Genomic DNA, 21,266 nt, shown 5'->3' on the forward strand with positions numbered 1-21,266 from the left:
TATGATTCCACATATATGAAATGTGCAGGATGGGCTAATCTATAGAAACATAAAATAGATCAGTGGTTGATGGTCTGGGAGGAAGAAAAGAGGGACTGCTGATGGGTATGGGTTTCTTTTTGGGGTGGTAACAGAGCTTTGAATTAGATAGTGGTGACGGTTGCACAACTCTGTAAATATACCAAAACCACTGAACTGTGTATTTTTAAAGAGTATATCTTATGGTATGTGAGTTAAATCTCAATGAAGCTATTATTTTAAAAAGAAAGAAAAATGAATAAGCTGAAAAGCATTATTTTGAATGAGGATATGAATATTTTCCTTCTATAGCTTATTAATAATACCATGACTGTGTCAACAAAATCATAAATTGGGTAAAGGCACAGGTACTGCAGGCTTCTAGGAAACTTTTTCCAAAATACATGACTTCCTTGAGAGGCATTAAAATGAAAAAAAACAAAACGTGCCACAAATTTCTGCTTTCTATATACTCCGTTCTGTATATCTGTTCATCTTTGTCCATGTTTACTTCTGGCTTATTAGATTTGAATAATGAAGCTAAATGCATGATACCCAAACCCTTGTTATATAATAATAGCCCAGATTAAATAAATACTACATCTTAGAATCAGAGAACATTAGAATGTCAAAATTAGATAGAGGCCTCATACAATTATTTCCCTCTCCTCTCAGTCCATTCCAATTAGGCCCATGTACTCCAGGAAAGTAAGTTATCAGACTCTTTTAAAGTTTGAGATAAGGGGAGCCTGGGTGGCTCAGTGGGTTAAGGCCTCTGTCTTCTGCTTGGGTCATGATCTCAGGGTCCTGGGATCGAGCCCCGCATCGGGCTCTCTGCTCAGCAGGGAGCCTGCTTCCCCCCAGCCGCCTGCCTCTCTGACTACTTGTGATCTCTGTAAAATAAATAAATAAAACCTTTAAAAAATAAAAAAATAAAAAATAAATAAATTTTGAGATAAAAGATAAAATACTTCTTTTAGAATTATTTGTTGCTTTTAAAATACTTGTTCTAAACTGCCACACCAACTAGATAAACAGGAAGGCCAAGTTGGTTCAGACAAATAAATAATAATGGAAAAGCACCAGTTCTATTGTTATTACACACCCAACATCATGTCATTTTGGCTTCCAACAGCAACCAAATATCTTGATACCGATAGGAGAGCATAAAAATTCTTTTCAAAGATAACATTAATACACCAAAAATTATTTAGCTTGCAGCACCTGGGTGGCTCAGTGAGTTAAGAGTCTCCCCTCTCCCTCTGCTCCCCACCCCTACTAACTTGCTCTCTCCCTAAAATGAATAAAATCTTCTAAAAAAAATAATAAAAATAAAAATTATTCAGCTTAACATCAGATACAAACCTTAAATCTAGCCATGCAATATTAACAGCACAATCCTACAGTGTCCTGAGAGTACACTGACTGGACGGATGGCCTTAACTCAGATGAATTTCCTTCAGAATATTACCTGGATAGAATATATTTAATTACTTCTATGTTTCTGAGAATAATAAAGGCCTGATTCCTAGCAAACTGAGCCAATGGTTTTGTAAGTGCTGACGGCGCAGAATTCTCTGATGTGCGTGGATGAGGGACTCTGTCACCTCATGTGCCATACCTGGTATGCACTGTGCTGTGGCCTCAGTGGTTATGGTTGGAGCGACTGGGGGCTGCTGCTGACTGGAACTCACTTCTGGCTCTGTGTTAACTGAGGGAGAAAGAGCTACCTCACAGGAAGAAACCTGGCTGGGCAGATGGGGCAGGAACTCTTCAGAAGGAACTTGGTCATCCTGTCCAGGCAGCTGCAGTGCAGACAAAGGGATGCTGATCTGTTTGTTAGGATGGGATGTGCTCACAGGCATCTGCATGGCCACCTGCTGGCTGGTACCATGGGCACCAGGGGGTCCTCTGTTTGGTGAAGCCAGAGATACCCTGGCAGTCTTCTGGACAATTGGTCTGGACATGACAGAGGGGGATGCAGACACACCATGTGGGTCTAGCTCTGTGCCAATGGCAGATGTCACATGGGGAATCAGCTTAGCAGACCCTATGCAGGAGGGACCAGCATGAGTCTGAGGCTTGGGTTTTGCCATCTGTGTCAATGAAAGGGCTGGTCCATCTACCCCTCCAGTCAGCTCTGCATTCGCCACAATGTAATAATCTTCAGGAATCTCTTGTTTGATTTTCTTAATGATGACATCATTGCTGCATTCATCAACCATCTGAGCTTGAGAGCTGGAATGGAGAGAAGATGGGACTATTCCAGGCCTTTTTCGAGCAATGCTTTGAGGCCTTTGGGTTTGGGGTTCAAAGTCACTATCCTCGTCTGTAACAGAAGACTCACAAACCATGTCAAACAGGGTGTTTTCATCTTCATATTCTTCTACAGCTTCATCCAGTTCAGAGGGTTCACTGCAATAAGAGAAGTCACAAGAGTCTCTGGTCCGATTACAGTCTAGCTTCGCTTTCACAGGTCTCCCAGGGTACCTTTCAACAGGGCTAGTTTGTGTCTCAGAGGGTACTCCAATTATACTGGGACTATCAGAGTTAAAACTTCTGTTATCCTGGAAACAGACCCTTTCTTGGGACCCAGCTCTGCAAGTAGCTGTCAGCGGCCAGTGATAAGCATGGCCAGCACTACAGCCCCACATTGCTGTGAGGTTCCCATGGGAACCTTCCGAAAGCAAGTGTTTCAGGTTTGGAATGAGGCTGCAAATGGTCCCATGGCTGTGGGCCCAGCTGACCAATTTGGACAGATTCTCAGATGAAGTATGAAGGCAATCCTCCATGTTACAGGATCAGCAGTGTCCTTCCTAAAGGGAAATAATCAAAATAAGAAGCCATTATTACCCAAGATATTCCCGTATCTCTTTTACTTCAATTTCCTTGAACTATGATCATGTGGCATAAAAAAGAAATGTACTTTAAAACTGTATCTAGTTGGGGTACCTGGGTGGCTCAGTGGGTTGAAGACTCTGCCTTCGGCTCAGGTCATGGTCCCAGGTCCTGGGATGGAGCCCCACATTGGGCTTTCTGCTCAGTGGGGAGCCTGCTTCCCTTCCTCTCTGCCTGCCTCTCTGCCTACTTGTGATCTCTATCAAATAAATAAATAATCTTTAAAAAAAAAAAAAAAAGAGGTGAGCCTTTTCATGGTATATTTTACTTCCAAAGTCACAAAGAGAGGTTTATTCAATTCCTTAATAATAAAATGTGTGGGGGTGCCTGGGTGGCTCAGTGGGTGAAAGCCTCTGCCTTCAGCTCAGGTCATGATCCCAGGGTCCTGGGATTGAGCCCCGCATCAGGCTCTCTGCTTACCAGGGAGCCTGCTTCCTCCTCTCCCTCTCTGCCTGCCTCTCTGTCTACTTGTGATTTCTGGTGTCAAATAAATAAATAAAAATCTTAAAAAATAATAATAATAAAATGTGTGCCTTATCTGTATTAACCAAGAGTATGCACTTCCGACTTCACCCTCTGCCATCAGAAACTTCATTACTAAAGGTAGAACCAACAAAGGTTTAGGTCCATTCTAGGATGGGTCACAGAAAGGAAGTCAATCCTCTGCTGGGCAGTGGAAAACAAATAACGTAACTGAGAGTCTAAGGAGAGAATTAAGAGCTGCAGAAAGAAAGTCTTTAGCAGGGAAGGGAGACTTGACCAGGAGGAAAGCCACTAGGGTGTGCCTCCTGGGGTCAGGGGCAAAGGCAGTTTGCAGACCAGAAACAAGGATGAGTGGGCCAGGTCAGGTGCCAGGACTATAACCAAATCTTAGGAGCTGGCTATCTGTCTCCCTGCTGTCTGAAATTCCTGAAATACTGCCTTTCATTTCACCATTTGAAAGAAAAAAGATGTGTCTGGTTTGTTCCACCATTTAAGCCCCCGGGCACGTAAGGATAATCATCTACCAAACAGGAGTAAGCCATTCTTTATTGATCGGAGGTCAAAAAGAATCACTTGTTATGGGTCCTTGGCTGGGTAACAGTGAGGAAAACATGATGGGCAAGAAAAGCAAACTGGGACATGAGGAGTCTGCATATGATCAGAATGGTCAAGTGTGTTTTTGATAAAGGGGAGATCCTGGGGAAAACTGAGCAGGGGAGGAACAAGGATCTTGATGTATGGGTTAGTCTGTCCTGTTCATCTGTAGCTGTGAGTGAAAAGTGGTGTCTCACTGTAGGTGGGCTCCACACTAAGGTGCCAAGGTCTAACTGTAATTGTCAGGTGGCCATACAAAAGGACACATCTGAACCTCCACGGTGCCCCATCAATAGGTAAATTCAAAACCTTTCACATGTTATGAGGCCTCTGTGACATGGTCATGGCTACAGTCAACCCCTCAAGCCTCATTTCCTACTACTATGGGCTTTTCCCATATTTCTCACAGTCTCCTCTTCTCTAAACAGTTTCTCATGCCCACTGGTCCTCTAAAAACTCGTTCTCTGGGGCAAGGGGGCGGGTTGGGGTCGGGGTGGCTCAGATGGTTAAACATCTGCCTTTGGCTCAGGACATGATCCCAGGGTCCTGGGATCAAGCCCTGCATTGGGCTCCCGGCTCAGTGTACAGTCTGCTTCTCCCTGTCCTTATGCCATTCCCTCTGCTTATGTTCTCTGGCTCTGTCTATCAAATAAGCAAATAAGCAAAAATAAGCAAAATCCTTAAAAACAAACAAACAAACAAATAAAAAACGTGTTCTTTGGTGTGATATGCAGCCCTCTTCTTTCTTCATCTGGAAAACTTTTCAAAACTGAACTTGGGACCACCTCCTCTTGAAGTCTTTATAGACCTCCTTTCAGTCTCAGATATTTATTTACTTCTTCACTCTTCACTTGTATTTCTATCATCTCTTATCTCTGTACTATTATCAGTGCCATTCGTGTCTGTCTCTCAAACTTCACTGAGAATTCCCTGAGGACAGGAACCATTATTTTTTAAACTTTTTATTTATTTTTAAGCTTTTAGTATAAGGGGCTATAATTTTTCATTCTTCAATTAGGTCCTAGTTGGGGACAGAGATATTAACATGATATGGCCCTGCTCTTATGACCTTATAAGCCATTGTTAATGATGAATAAATAAAGAATGAATTAATAGGGGTGCCTGGGTGGCTCAGTGGGTTAAGCCTCTGCCTTCGGCTCAGGTCATGATCCCAAGGTCCTGGGATTGAGCCCTGCATCATCGGGCTCTGCTCAGCGGGGAGCCTGTCTCTTTGCCTACTTGTGATCTCTGTCTGTCAAATAAATAAATAAAATCTTTAAAAAACAAAACACAAAAACGATGAATAAAAAAAGAACTAATTAATACACATATAAATACTGGCAGTGCCATCAACACTAACAAAATAAACAACACCCTCATATAAGAACATGAAATTTCCTCCTATCGCTTTTATTGTAATCACTAAAGCAAACAGAGAATACTTCTCCCCAGTAGTCCCAAATCACAGCTGTCTTGTACACAGGAGAGTAGTAAGTGAGCTACCAGATTTTATGAAGTGGCCCAGTAAATGGGAAGACCAGTGACTGGTGTAAGAGTTAGGAACTTCAGTTCCAGCCTGGAACCGATGTCTGTGGCCTAAGACAAGTCACTAATTACCTCTAAGCTAAAATGTCAGGACTATATGATCTGTATGTTCCCTTCATACTTTAGGAAGTTAGGGACTTATTTTATTTATATTCCTTTTATATAACTTTAAAGTAAAAATGCAGATAAAAGAGAAAGACTGGAACACTTATCCCAATGAGCACTGAGTAATGTACAGAACTGCTGAATCATTACACTGTACCTCTGAACCAAATATACTGTATGCTAACTATATCGGAATTAAAATAAAAAGCTTGGTTAAAAAAAAAAAAAAGACTGAGGTTTTTGATGTTTGTTTTTTAAGCTTTCTTAAAATTGGTATGGCAGAGACCATCTGCCTACCCAGTATCCATTCTTTTTCCTTACAGAGAGTCCTAGTTTATTGGGGCAGCAATATGATCACCTAAAACACAGTTCCCAGCTTCCTTTTAAATAGGAATTGTCATATGACACAGTTCCAGCCAATAACATATAAATAAAAGTCACTGAGCGACATGTCTGATTTTGGCCTTTTTGCCTTTTTCCCTTTGTCCTTCCCTTTCTTTCTGCCTGGAATAAGGACATGATGGCTGGAGCTCCTGAGGCCACAGTGGGAACATGAAGTAAGAACTTAAGGATGGGAGAGAACACCCAGAAGGAGCTTGGATCCCTGTTGACATCATACAGCCACTACATCAACTCTGAACTATCTAGGATTCTTTGTTACATAATGAAATATAAGGTCCTGATCTTGCTTAAGCCACTGAACTCAATTACTGATATACAAAAAATAATATTCATCTCTAGTTTTTATTTATTTTTATTGTTTAAAGATTTTATTTATTTATTTGACAGAGAAAGACACAGCAAGAGAGGGAGAAGCAGGCTTTCCGCTGAACAAGCAGCCCAATGCGGGGCTCAATCCCAGGACCCTGAGATCATGACCTGAGCCAAAGGCAGATGCTTAACAACTGAACCACCCAGGTGCCCCCATCCCTGGCTTTTATTTATTTTTTAAAGATTTTATTTATTTATTTGACAGACATATCACAAGTAGGCAGAGAGAGAGAGGGGAAAGCAGGCTCCCTGCTAATCAGAGAGCCCGATGTGGGGCTCAATCCCAGGACCCTGAGATCATGACCGGAGCTGAAGGCAGAGGCTTTAACCCACTGAGCCACCCAGGTGCCCCAACTGTTTTCATTTTTATTCTAGTAAAAATATGATTAATATAAGCATATGATGAATCATCTAAATAATCACCTTAGATCCAAATACTGCCTTCGTATCTATATTCACATTATTGTCCATAATCACCTAAAGTGACATGATTCAACTTTCAATTTGTTGGGAAGCCTGTTCATGCTGTTTCTTTTTTAGCAAATATAAATATAAAACTTGTCTTTTGCATTAATAATTTGCAAATGACAGCCATCATGATTTGACATCATGAAAATGGCATATGTGATACTGAAACAATACACCACTTTAAGTGTCACAGAGTAATGAGAAAATAAAAGAGCTGAAATAAATATATGTTCATAGAAAGAAAATAATATACATTATGACACAATATCTGAATGAAGATGTAACAGTTCAAATATGTAAAAATGTGGCAGAATCAAAACACAAAATTATATAAGCATGCGGAACTCCAAAGAACTTACTGTTCAGGTAAGAGCTACTATACAGTAGTAAAATAGTACCTTTGCTGAAGGTACCACAAGCCAGAAAAAAAATTATAAGACAAAATAGATAAAATTTTAAATTTTGTTAAAAGCTTATCCACTTAATTCTGTAATAACCAGCAACCTTTAAGAATCAATAGATAGTAATCATAAGTCACTTTTATTACATTCTGAAATTCACTAGCAATCTCATGAAGAGGCTCTTAAACTTTTCTTAAGTATCATAAAATGAAAATATTTTTCCAGTATCATTATTAATATATTTCAGCCAGGCAACCAATGTTAACCAATGTAGTTATGAGAGCATAATCTGCTGATATTTAGGGTAATTAAATGGATTGAGTCCAAGCCAACAAGGAATAGCTATCAATATATTGCAATACATTCTATATTTAATACAAAACTGTATCAGTAAGAAGACAATTAAGGTATTTCTGAGCTGCTAAAAATAAGTTCTAGAATCTACTGATTTGCTTCAACAGTCTGATGATGAGGTCTACACTGAAAAAATAATGCCTTTTCTACATTTTCAAGAAATAAAAATAACTTCAGATAGTATTTCTCATATCTGATTATGGGCAATGATTAGATTAGACACTCAGCTTTACAGAGTTATCATGTGACACTTGATTAAAAACAAATTCAAAGAGGGATGCCTGGGTGGCTCAGTCAGTTGAATTTCCAATTCTTTGTTTTGGCTCAGGTGGTGATCTCAGGGTCATAAGATCAAGCTCTGCATCAAGACCCACATTAGCCGGCAGTCTGCTCGGGAATCTGTCTCTTCCTCTCCCTCTACCCTCTTGTCCCTGCTCACTCACTCTAATAAATAAATAAATCTTAAAAACAAAACAACAGTACAGACAAAAGGCTGATATCCAGGGTCTATAATGAACTCCTCAAACTCAACACACACAAAACAGACAATCATATCAAAAAATGGACAGAAGATATGAACAGACACTTCTCCAATGAAGACATACAAATGGCTATCAGACACATGAAAAAAATGTTCATCATCACTAGCGCTCAGGGAGATTCAAATTAAAACCACATTGAGATATCACCTTACACCAGTTAGAATGGCCAAAATTAACAAGACAGGAAACAACATGTGTTGGAGGGGATGTGGAGAAAGGGGAACCCTCTTCCACTGTTGGTGGGAATGCAAGTTGGTGCAGCCTCTTTGGAGAATAGTGTGGAGATTCCTCAAGAAATTAAAAATAGAACTTCCCTATGACCCTGCAAAATTGTACTCCTGGGTATTTACCCCAAAGATACAGATGTCGTGAAAAGAAGGGCCATCTGTACCCCAATGTTTATAGCAGCAATGGCCACGGTCGCCAAACTGTGGAAAGAACCAAGATGCCCTTCAATGGACGAATGGATAAGGAAAGTGTGGTCCATATACACTATGGAGTATTATGCCTCCATCAGAAAGGATGAATACCCAACTTTTGTAACAACATGGATGGGACTGGAAGAGATTATGCTGAGTGAAATAAGTCAAGCAGAGAGAGTCAATTATTATACGGTTTCACTTATTTGTGGAGCATAACAAATAGCATGGAGGACATGGGGAGTTAGAGAGGAGAAGGGAGTTGGGGGAAATTGGAAGGAGAGGTGATCATGAGAGACTATGGACTCTGAAAAACAATCTGAGAAGTTTGAAGTGGCGGAAGGGGTGGGAGGTTGGGGTACCAGGTGGTGGGTATTATTATAGAGCGCACGGACTGCATGGAGCACTGGGTGTGGTAAAAAAAAATCATGAATACTGTTATGCTGAAAATAAATTTAAAAAATAAAATTAAAAAAAAAAAACAACAACAACAGAAAAAACCCAAAACTCAGAGTCCTGACTAGCAGAGTTTAGGTTAAGTATGAAATTTGCTTATCCTAGATTAGCAAACAAAGCTATGAAATTATTACCACACTGTATGTTAACTTAGGCAAGGCGACATTCTATATATTAGTATTTACATTATTAAAGTCAAAATCAGAAAGCCATTAAATATAGAGTCAGACTTTCTACTACTAAACCCAACACTAGGGGCGCCCTGATGGCTCAGTCGGTTAAAAGCATCTGCCTTCCGCTCCGGTCATGATCCCAGGTCCTGGAATCCAGCCCATGTCAGGCTCCCTGCTCAGCTCTCCCTCTCCCTCTGCTGCCCCCCTACTTAAGCTCTCTCTCCCTCTCAAATAAATACTTTAAAAAAAAAATAAACAAAAAATAAACCCAATACTGATCATTAAGGTTTCAGTAGAATAACATAAAACTAGTTATTATCACAGCTAATATTTATTGAATAATTATTAATTGCCAAGCACTCTTGTAGGACTTGACATACCAATAAATCCTAGTTATAGCAATAATCCTAATAAATTATTATCCTTGTTTTATAAATGAGTAACTAAGTCACTTGAACAAAGCAGTGGTGGAGCCAAAATTTGAACTTTGGTCATACTCCAGAGCCTATGCTTTTAACATAACATACTCTAACACTGTGACAGTAGAAAAGATATTATCTCAAATCTGATTCCCCATCACATTCATGTTATTTTGAGTTTATGTTGGTTTTATAGTTTAACTTTGTTTGAATTGGTGGGACTGTTTTGGTTTATAGCTATCTCAGAACTATAATCATAAATTTTATGTTTATACCTACTTAAATAATATTATGGCCAAAAATGACTTAAGGTAGCACTGGGTATAAGGAAGATCCATGAAAATGTTCTTTTTTCAAAAGACAGAAAAATTTTTTAGGAAAAAAAAAAAAGAATATGAAAAGATTATGTCACTTTTCCAAAACCTGACAAAATGAGTTACTAGACAAATATCAGTGAATGTCTAGTTAGGTTTTATCTCACTTCAGTTACAACAATCTGACACACAGCCCTTATAGTTCCTCTTTATAAAGTTCTGAACCTTTCAAAGGATTTGTGTTGCAGATGTTTTAATACCACTAAATATCAATTGCTTGTGGATGACAAAACTGACACAAGGGAAAAAAAAATCTTAGTAGCCATATATCTATAAAAGAAGCTGAATGTTTTAAAAAAAAAAAAAAAAAAACCTTCTCCAAAAGAAAGATTTCACTGCAGGGCACCTGGAGGCTCAGGCAAATGTCTGCCTTCAGCTCAAGTCATGATCTCAGGGTCCTGAGACCCAGCTGGGTGTCAGGCTCCCTCCTCTGCAGAGAGTCTCCTTTTCCCTCTCCCTCTGCCCATCAACAACCCCCCCCCTCCAACTGCTGCCAGCTCATGCTTGCTCTGTGTCTCTCTCTCTTTCAAATAAATAAAAAGATCTTTAAAAAATAAAGAAAAAGAAAGATTTCACTAGTAAACTCTATCACACTTTCAAGGTAGAAATAATACCAAAATTACACAAATATTTTAAAAAAATAGGAAGAGAAGGGAACATTATCCAACTTGTTTAAGGAGACCGGCATAACCCTACTACCAAAACCTGACAAAAATATTACCATAAAGAAAATTACAGATCAACATTCCTTATTTTATGTAATAATCCTTTACAAAACATTAGCAAAATGAATCCAACAATATATAAAATTGGTAATACATCATGACCAAGTAAGAGTTACCCTAGGAATGTAAAGTTGGCTGAACATTCAAAAATCAACCAATATAATTCAACATATTAACAGTCCACAGGAGAAAAACCATGACATGATCATCTTAATAGATGCAGACAAAGCATCTGACAAAATTAAATATTCATTAACAATTAAAAACTCTTAGTAAGCTAATAATAGAACTTCCTCAAGCTGATAAAGGTTATCTATAAAAAATCTACAGCTAATATTAAACTTAATATAAAAAACTGAATTGCTTTTTCTCAAGATCAGGAGTAAGATAAGAATGCTCTTCCATCACTTTTATTCAACACTGTAACACTGAAATAATTCCATAAAAAGAAATAAAAGAAAACTTAACCAGAAGAAGTAAAACTGTATTTAAATGTAGATGATACTGCTGTTTATGTTGAAAATTCCAGAGGCATGAAACTGCTAGAACTCATAAATAAATTTATTGGTAAAGTAATCAGGTACAAGATTAATAGTCTTAAAAAATCAATTATTTTCTATGCACTAGCAATGAAACATTAGAAAATTAAATGTTTAAAAATTCTATTTAGAATAGTATCAAAAATATTAAACACCTAGGAATAAGTCTAACAAAAGTATCCAAGACTTCTATACTAAAAACTACAAAACATGGCTAAGAGAAATTAAATGTGATGTCAATATAGAGATAAATACTGTATTTGTAGATTGGAAGATTCAATATAGTTAGGTTGCTATTATTCCGAACTGATCTATACATTCAATACAATTCCAAACAAAATTCTAGTTGGCTTTTTTAGAAGAAATAGATAAACTGATTTAAGATTTATATGGAAATGCAAAAGATCTGGAAAATCAAAGCAAAATCTTTAAATAAGGATAAAGTTGGAAAACTCATTACACCGGATTTCAAAGCTTTGAGTAATTTCAACCAAACAGTAATCAAGATCATGGAGTACTGTCAAAAGAAAAGATACATATATCAATGGAATAGAATGAGTGTGCAGAAACAAACCCACACATATTTGGTCAACTGATTTTCTTCAAAAGCCAAAGGCAATGCAATAGGAAAGGAAATTTTTTTCAAAAAACAATGCTAAATCAATTGGACAGCCATTAAAAAACAATCGTCAGTTAAACTACACATAAAAATTAACTCAAAATGGATCACAGACCTAAATCTAGAACAGTGCCTCGATGGCTCAGTCAGCGGAGTGCCACATCCCCATCTCAGCTCAGGTCTTGATCTCACAGTTGTGAGATCAAGCCCCTCATTGGGCTCCACCCTGGATATGGAGCCTACTTAAAAACAAACAAACAAAACAAATCTAAAACCTAAAACTAGAAAAATTCCAGAAGAAATCATAGGATAGTATCTCTGTCACCTTGGGGCAGGTAAAGGTGTCTTAGGAAGCAAAATGCACAAACCATAAAAAATTTGATAAACTGGACTCCATCAATTGCTAATGGAATATAAATAATCCAGGAATGGTGAAGCTATCCATCAAACTTAAACACATTCAACAGTGCTACCTTCTTTCAGCAGATCCCCTATGTAACTTTCAACACTATCTAAGGAAATCTGGGGATGGTCTAAGAAGCACTGACAATGTCTCAACTAACAAATCAGTGACTAACAAAGCTAGAAACAAAAGAAAATAAAACCATGGGAAGTAGGGCTCCTTTGAAAAACTAGAAATAAGATTACTGTGTTTTTATATTTACTGAGAATGACATACACTTCCTATTTTATTTTTTCTATTAACTACAACTCTTAGCATCTAAAAAGTGTTTCATATAAGCCGGCTTTCCCTGTATTTTCATTTAAGGATGCAATTTACTATATATGCTAAATACAGAAAAATATTCAAAGAACTGGAAAATTCTACTAAAAAATCTAAAGAAAAAAGTTCCAACATTAATGCACAATAAAATACAGAAAGAAGATGCCACTTTAAAAATACATTTAAAGGGGCCCCTGGGTGGCTCAGTCGGTTGGGTGTCTAACATCATCTCGGCATAATCCCAGGGTCCAAGGATCGAGACCTGCTTTGGGCTCTCTGCTCAGCAGGGAGCCTGCTTCCCTTCCTCTCTCTCTGCCTGCCTCTCTAGCTACTTGTGATCTCTCTCTGTGTCAAATAAATAAATAAAAATCTTTTATTTTTTATTTTTTAAATTTTATTTATTTATTTGACAGACAGAGATCACAAGTAGGCAGAGAGGCAGGCAGAGAGAGAGGAGGAAGCAGGCTCCCTACTGAGCAGAGAGCCCGATGTGGGGCTCGATCCCAGGACCCTGGGATCATGACCTGAGCCGAAGGCAGAGGCTTTAACCCACTGAGCCAACCAGGCACCCCATAAATAAAATCTTTTTAAAAAATACAGTTAAAGGTCAGGGAAAGCATATTTATTCCTACTGAGGCCTAAAATGTGCTTTCCAGAATATAATACTCATCTTTTTTGGGGGATGGGGTGGGTGTAAAAAGGATGGTTTTAACTTTGGAAAACAGTGTAGAGATTCCTTAAGAAATTAAAAATAGAGCTTCCCCATGATCCTGCAAATGCACTATTGGGTATTTACCCCAAAGATACAGATGTAGTGAAAAGAAGGGCCATCTGTACCCCAATGTTCATAGCAGCAATGGCCACAGTCACCAAACTGTGGAAAGAACCAAGATGCCCTTCAATGGACGAGTGGACAAAGATGATAAGGTTCATATATACAATGAAGTATTATGCCTCCATCAGAAAGGATGAATACCCAACCTTTGTATCAACATGGATGGGACTGGAAGAGATTATGCTAAGTGAAATAAGTCAAACAGAGAGAGTCAATTATCACATGGTTTCACTTATTTGTGGAGCATAAGAAATAACACGGAGGACATGTGGAGATGGAGAGGAGAAGTGAGTTGAGGGAAATTGGAGGGGGAGACGAACCATGAGAGACTGTGGACTCTGAGAAACAAACTGAGGGTTTTGGAGGGGAGAAGGGTGGGGGTTTGGGCTAGCCTGGTGGGGGTATTATGGAGGGCACATACTGCATGGAGCACTGGGTGTGCTGCATAAACAATGAATTCTGGAACACTAAAAAGATATAAAAATAAAGGGGTGTCTAGGTGGCTCAGTGGGTTAAAGCCTCTGCTTTTGGCTCGGGTCATGGTCTCAGGGTCCTGGGATCAAGCCCCGCATCGGGCTCTCTGCTCAGCAGGGAGCCTGCTTCCTCCTCTCTCTCCGCCTGCCTCTCTGCCTACTTGTGATCTCTCTCTCTCTGTCAAATAAATAGATAAAATCTTTAGAAGAAATAAAAATTAAAAATAAATTTAAAAAAAAATTTTAAAGGGTGGTTTTATTAAACTATGGGGACAGGACCCAAGGGAAGAAAGAGCTGTCAAAAATCCATCTATTGTTTAAAAAAAAATATCTGTAAGTTATATAAATTAGTACAAGCATTGAAAGTGAACTTGCAAATAAAGAATTCAGACTATATAATATGTGCTTTTACTTTAAGATAATATATTTCTTAAATTTCAAATGTTACAAGTACTATATAGTCCATGATATAATTTTTAGAAACAGACAAATCTAAAAGATACTTTGTACCTAGCAAACTTAAAAATCATAATAAAAAAAAGCTTTTAATTCTATATCATGAATATATAATACATATTTCATTTATATTCCAATTCAGTAAATATCTATTAAGTACCTGGTATATGCTAAATACTGGGTTATAGACTGAACTGTTCCCTCCCCCTCCCCAAAAAGATACACTTTAGTCCTAAATCCAAGTACCTCAGAATGTTACCTACTAGGTAACTTGTAATTGCAGATGTAATTGTAGTTAAGTTTCTATGAAGTCATAGATGGGTAGAATGTACCCCTAATCCCTATGACTGGTGTCCTTGTGAGGAGACATCTCCCTGAAGACAGGGAAAAGCCCTGTGAAACCAAAGACAGAGATTGGAGTGGGTCCTGGGATTAAGCCCTTTATCAGGTTCTCTGTTCCACAGAGAGTTGGCGTCTCCCTCTCCCCCTCCCCCAGTGCTCATCACAGTCTCCTCTCAAATAAATAAACAAAATATTTAAAAAAATTATCTCTAGGGGCTCCTGGGTGGCTCATGGGTTAAAGCCTCTGCTCAGGTCATGATCTCAGGGTCCTGGGATGGAGCCCCGCATCGGGCTCTCTGCTCAGTGGGTAGCCTGCTTCCCCCTCTCTCTCTCTGCCTGCCTCTCTGCCTACTTGCGATCCCTCTCTGTCAAATGAATAAATAAAATCTTTAAAAAAAATAAAAAATTATCTCCATAATAAAGTCAAAAGTCTTTTACATATCCTATAAGACCATTATAATCAGGCCCTTGCCTACGTTTTCAGACATAACCCTGTTCTTCCATTCAGTGATACCAAACAACTTCCATTTCCTCAGTATCTTCTGGGCCTTCATACAGGTCTACTTTTCCTGCTTCTCCCGGACTTTTATGCATCCTTTTGTTCTCAACTTGCATGTCATTAGGTTTTTTAGGTAACCATCCCGGACTCATGCTGGTCTAAGTTAGATACCCCTGCCTTATGTTCCTGTAACACCTTATTCTATCTCTGTTGTAGCACTTGCCATGCTTCATTGAAATTATTTTTTCTTTTTTCTTAGAAGATAAGCTCTGTGATGATATAGAATGTGTCTTTGTCACCCTTCTCTTTCTAGGGGTCAGGTCAATGCTTCACAATGTCTAATACATATTTATTTATAGAATGGGTGACAGGTGACACTTTATGTTTGACTCAAGGAATAAGGTGGACCACTTGAAAATCTCTGAAGTCACATATTTTATACTCTTTCTCAGAAAGCCTAGAATAACTAGAATGACTTTGACAGTCAATTAAAATGGTTTCCACTTGGGAAGAGAAAAAAAATTCTTTCCTTTTTTTTTTTTTTTTTTTTTTTTAAGTAGTCTCCATGCCCAGGGTGAAGACCAATACGGGGCTTTGAAATCACGATCCTGAGATCAAGACCTGAGCTGAGATGAAGAAGTGGATGCTTACCCGACTGAGCCACCCAGGTACCCCTAAAAAAAATTATTTTATAATTACCTTAAGTGATTCTCCAAAGTCAGACAGGACATACTGTTCATAGAAAGGTGTACTTATGCTGGTCTATAGGTTGAGAGGTTTTTGTATGTATGAGTATTCATGTTATACCTCAAAATCAGTGATTCCTGAGTTCACTGCCTTATTAAAGAAAATTGAGTAACTCATCACTTCTGACATATATATTTGCTCTTCTTTTATGATGTTTATCTTGAGAACAAATCTATTATGGCTCCTGAGATAGAAACCTGGGAATTGGCCTAGTCTCTTTTTGCCCTCATCCCTCAAAAGCAATTCACACCAATTTTCTTTCTTTCTTTCTTTTTTAAATTCACACCAATTTACCTGTTATTTTCTAACAGATCTGCCATCTTCCTTTCTTTTCCATTCCTGATCAGGGCTCAATCCCATGACCTGAACTGAGAGTAGATGTTTAACCAACTGAGCCATCCAGGTGTCCCTGACTTTATATAGAGATAATTTAAAAGTATTACATGGCTGTAAGCAAGAAAGTGACCTTAGAATCATCATTCTAATTACAGTTGAAGAAATCAAGACTAGAGGCAGAAATCCAATTAGGAGACACACTGTAGCAATTCAGGTAAGATATAATGGTAATCTACCTTTAATAGTAGCAGAGGGAGGGAAAGGTGACAGATTTGAAACTCAAGAGGTAAAGATGAAAGATTGGATAAAGAAGGTGGGAGGAAGAAAGAAGTTATATAGATTCTGACTTGACCACTGAGAAAAGGTTTGATTTTTGTCATGTGACTGTAAGGTGCTTTTAGGACATCCCAAAGAAGGTACTGAATAGACAATTGGATATAGATCAGTATAAAGAGACTGATAAAAGGAATGATGCACTGTATTTTTTAAAATGATTTTATTTATTTATTTGACACAGAGAGAGAGAGAGATCACAAATAGGCAGAGAGGCAGGAATAGGGAGAGGCAGAAGCAGGCTCCCTACCAAGCAGAGAGCCCAACATGGGGCTGGATCCCAGGACACTTAGATCATGACCTCAGCCGAAGGCAGAGGCTTAATCCACTGAGCCACCCAGGTGCCGTGGAATTATGCACTATAAATACAAAACAGCTATCAACATTTCTGCACAACCATAACACAGAAAATAAAAACTGAATATACAAAACAACACTAACAATAGCCCTGTGAATGCTGAGCTCAAGGAGTTTGAGCTCATTCAGGAATTTACTCAAATCTGGTAGGAGGTTCCTTGAGGGGATGAAAGGGTGTCTTACCTTGCCAATTCATGGCTAACTTCCTCTATCTCAGCAGTGACATTTTTTCCCCTATGTTTCTATTTCTCTGGCCATTTATATAAGAAATTAAGATGAAAAAGAATTAAATGTATGAACTTAAAGTATGATTGCATAGACACCATTTGGCAAGTGTCAATGCTCAGGTTGCCTGAGAGATGAAGTATGATTTATAGGAAAATGGCTACAGAAGGAAATCAGGTCACTCAGTTAGAAAGCAGAGTATCAGCAACATTCTCCACTGACTGATATAGATAAAAGCTTCTGAGTCTCCCAGAAGGGCTCAACTGCTTTCCTTCAAGCCCCATCTTAATATGCATAAAACAGAAGAAATCCTGCACACAAACTATTCTGGATGTGCATGAGGGACCACTTTCATGTAAGATGGGAGAGTGCAGAGGTTAAGTGCATAGACTCCACTGCCAGACAGACTGAATTTAAATCCTAACTCTGCCATTTGCTATGTGACCTTGGGCAAGTTACCTTTTACCTCTCTGTACCTTAGTTTCCTAATCTGTAAAATTATGAAAAAGAATAACCCCAACCTCATAGTGCCATTTTAAGGAATAAACTAATTCATACTGTAAAATGCTTAGAACAATCACTTGATAATATTTCACCTAAATTAGAGGCTTTTCCCCCTTTCGATGGTCTACAATATAACTATAGAGAGCATACAATTGGGCACAGTATACCTGTGGAAGAATGAGATCTAGAGAACATCCAACATGTTATGGTATTCCCAGTCAAGAATAAGGTCCCCAGAGGCACCTGGTTCAGTGGGTTAAGTCTCTGCCTTAGGCTCAGGTCATGATCTCAGAGTCCTGGGATCGAGCCCTGCATCAGGCTCTCTGCTCGGTGGGAAACCTGCTTCCTCCTTTCTCTCTGCCTGCTTCTCTTCCTACTTGTGATCTCTGTCTAACAAAAAAATAAATAATATCTTTAAAAAAAAAAAAAAAGAATAAGGTCCCCATTTAACTTACTCAGATTCCTTAGACTAACACAGATCCATCAAAGTGAACACTAAATTTAGAGCAGCAGTACAGAACAAGGCCTAGCTACCCAGACATCCCTGGGAATCATGCAAATAGGTCTGAGACCAACTGTAGGATCTATTACTCTGCAGCCACCTGAAAACTTTGGTCCCAGAGTTTCTTTTAACAGAAATCATATGGCCTTTTCAGTGGCATCCTTTCATTCACAAATATTGAATGACATTAGGCTACTAAGCACTAGAATACTGTCATGAATAAGGAAGTCATGCCTATATGGAACTCAAGGACTCAGGGTGGAATGGGACAATTAACTATACAAGAAATAATTTTGTTGCAATTTTGACAAAAATTCTGCAAAGACAATCTACTTTATCTAGTTTATGCTAAGAAAGCATAAAACTAGAAAGACTTATTCTATTTGGGGGAATCTGAGAAAGTAGTATTTAAACCAAGAACTGAAGGATCCATAGGAGTTCACGAAGAAAGTGGGAAAGGGCAGAAGGAGAGAAGAAATTTCCAAGTAATTCAAGTACAAGCAAAGAAACTCAGAAAACTTCTGGAATTCCATGATATACCTACTCTTAGCAACTATTCTGAAACATTCTAGCATCCCACACAGAGGTCAGCATAATAGACCCAACTTCCCAAAGTACTTCTTGCTCTATCCATTTCACCACAGTAGAACGTAAGTTCACTTACATCCTCCTAACAAATGGTGTTCACCATCTCTTTCAGAAACTGATCCAGTAGAAATTTTAACTTGAAATACACATTTATATCATGGAAGCTATTATGCATTATGCATTTGCCAAAAAAACAAATTCATTATTAAAAATAATTTTTAGGGGGCAACCTAAGTGGGTCAGTCAGTTGAGCATCTGCCTTCGACTCAGGTCATGATCCTGGGGTCCTGGGACGGAGCCTCGCACTGGGCTCCCTGCTCAGTGGGAATCTGCTTCTCCCACTGCCCCTCCCTCTGGCTCATGCTCTCTCACTCTCAAAATCAATAAAATCATAAATAAATAAATAAATAAAAATTATTTTTAGGAGTGCCTGGCTGGCTCAATCGGTTGAGCCACCAACACTTGATTTCAGCTCGGGTCATGATCTCAGGGTTGTGGGATGGAGCTCCATGTCAGGATCCACACTCAGCCTGCTTGGGATTCTTTCTCTCCCTCTCCATCTGCCCCTGCCCCCACCTTAAAAAATTTCTTAACAAAATTCCTACTGTCAAGGAAAACAAACACCTTAAACTTAGTCAATATTTTTTAATTTAAAATCAATTTCATGAACATATAGTGTACTCTATCAGTTTCAGAGGTAGAATTAGTGATGTATCAGCTGCATATAACAACCAGTGCTCACTGCTTCAAGTGCCCCCCTTAATGCCCATCATCCAGTTCCTCCATCCTCCCACCCACCTCCCCTCCACCCACTCTCAGTTTGTTTCCTATAATCAAGAATCTCTTATGGTTTGCCTCCCTTATTGATTTCAATCTTAGTCAATAATTTGGTATTATGTAAAAAAATGCTTTCAAAAATATTAATGCATCTAGGGGAGAACCTGGGTGGCTCAGTCAGCTAAGCATCTGCCTTTGGCTCAGGTCATGATCCTGGGGTCCTGGGACTGAGCCCCACATAAGGCTCCTTAACCAGCAGGGAGTCTGCTTCTCCCTCCCCCTCTGCCCCCCTCACCCCACTCATGCTCTCTCTCAAATACATAAAATAAAATCTTTAAAAAATATATTAATGCATCTAAAATAACCACAAATACCTCAGAATTCTTAATGACTCCCCAATTATTCATATTTTTAATTTCTACAATTTACACTGAGCATAAGTTTGTACTACCTACTACTAGAAAAGGATTAAAATTAATTAATGGCATTCCATTCATACAAATTATTCCATTTGTAATTATCAAATTACATTTTAAAGTGGTTTTCCCATCAGTGAGCATGATTCGACACAATGGTTCATGCTTTTTACAGCCCACTCAAAGAAGTATTATAAATGGAAAAACTGAAAATTCTATCTCAAAGTGGGTGATGTTAACATTTTTAGCTACCTTTGAATTTACATACCCTTATTCTCCTGATAGAATTTTCTAAGACTTGAGTAGCAGTGTCTTATAGTGAAAACTGTCCTAGATGCTGGAAATACAACTCCATCTCAATATATGAACTAAAGGCAGGCTGATCCCAGATTTCAGAAAACAATGTGAAAATATACATGCCTCTCCACTGGAACTGCTCTAATTAAGATCACCAATAACCTTCACATCAAGAATTTCAAAGAATTTCAAATTCCTTAATTTCTCTTCTCTTGGCTTCTCAGCAGCTCAAACAGCTATTCTCTGCCTAACCTAAAATCCTCTCTTTCCTTGGGTTCCAATACACTCTGCCATTTCTCAGTTTCCTTTGCTGGGGCTCATCATCCTCTTTTTGAACTTTAAAACTAGTTCACCAGGGTGAACTAGTGAGAAGCACCTGGGTGGCTCAGCTGGTTAAGTGTCCAGCTCTTGGTTTTGGTTCAGCTCATGACCTTGAGGTCCTGGGATCAAGTATGGTGTTGGGCCTCCCATTCAGTGCAGAGTCTGCTTATCCCTTTCCCTCTGCTCCTCCCCCAACTAGCTCACTCTCTCTCTCATACATAAATACATAAATAAAATCTTTAAAAAAACAACAACCAACAACTAGAATTTACAGTGGTCCTGGCAGTCTTCTCAAATTATTGTCTCAAAAAACAAAAAAAAACAAAACAAGAAAAAAAAATCAAATTACTGTCTCACTACACAATGTTTTGTTTTCATCTACCCCTATGAATCTTAACAGATACATATCCTGACAATTTATATCTAAATTAATATTTCAATAAATGGCATTACTACCTCCTCAGCTGCTAAAGTCCAAATCATCTTTGGCTCCAAAGTGTCCTTCACATTTTTATGCAGAGGAATCTGCAGGACAGGTTCAATTCTAAGAATTCTTCTCTAGTCACTGGTTTCCAAAATAACTAGGTTTTACAAAACTTCTTGTTTATATTATCACTATTCTTCTTAAGCT

The 21,266-nt window shown here is 38.5% G+C and overlaps 1 protein-coding gene across 3 annotated transcripts in view; it reads right to left on the bottom strand.

Annotated features, from left to right (window-relative positions):
- Positions 1-21,266, bottom strand: part of KIAA1958 (KIAA1958 ortholog) — a 160,946-nt gene that overhangs the window by 75,156 nt on the left and 64,524 nt on the right. For all 3 annotated transcript variants that reach the window (XM_059411046.1, XM_059411047.1, XM_059411045.1), the window contains exon 2: positions 1,640-2,834. In XM_059411046.1, coding sequence (XP_059267029.1) covers positions 1,640-2,810 — 1,171 coding nt within the window. In that variant the 5' untranslated portion in view covers positions 2,811-2,834. The remainder of the gene's footprint in view (positions 1-1,639; positions 2,835-21,266) is intronic.

Source organism: Mustela nigripes, chromosome 9 (assembly GCF_022355385.1).
Source record: "Mustela nigripes isolate SB6536 chromosome 9, MUSNIG.SB6536, whole genome shotgun sequence".
Classification (NCBI taxonomy): Eukaryota; Metazoa; Chordata; class Mammalia; order Carnivora; family Mustelidae; genus Mustela; species Mustela nigripes.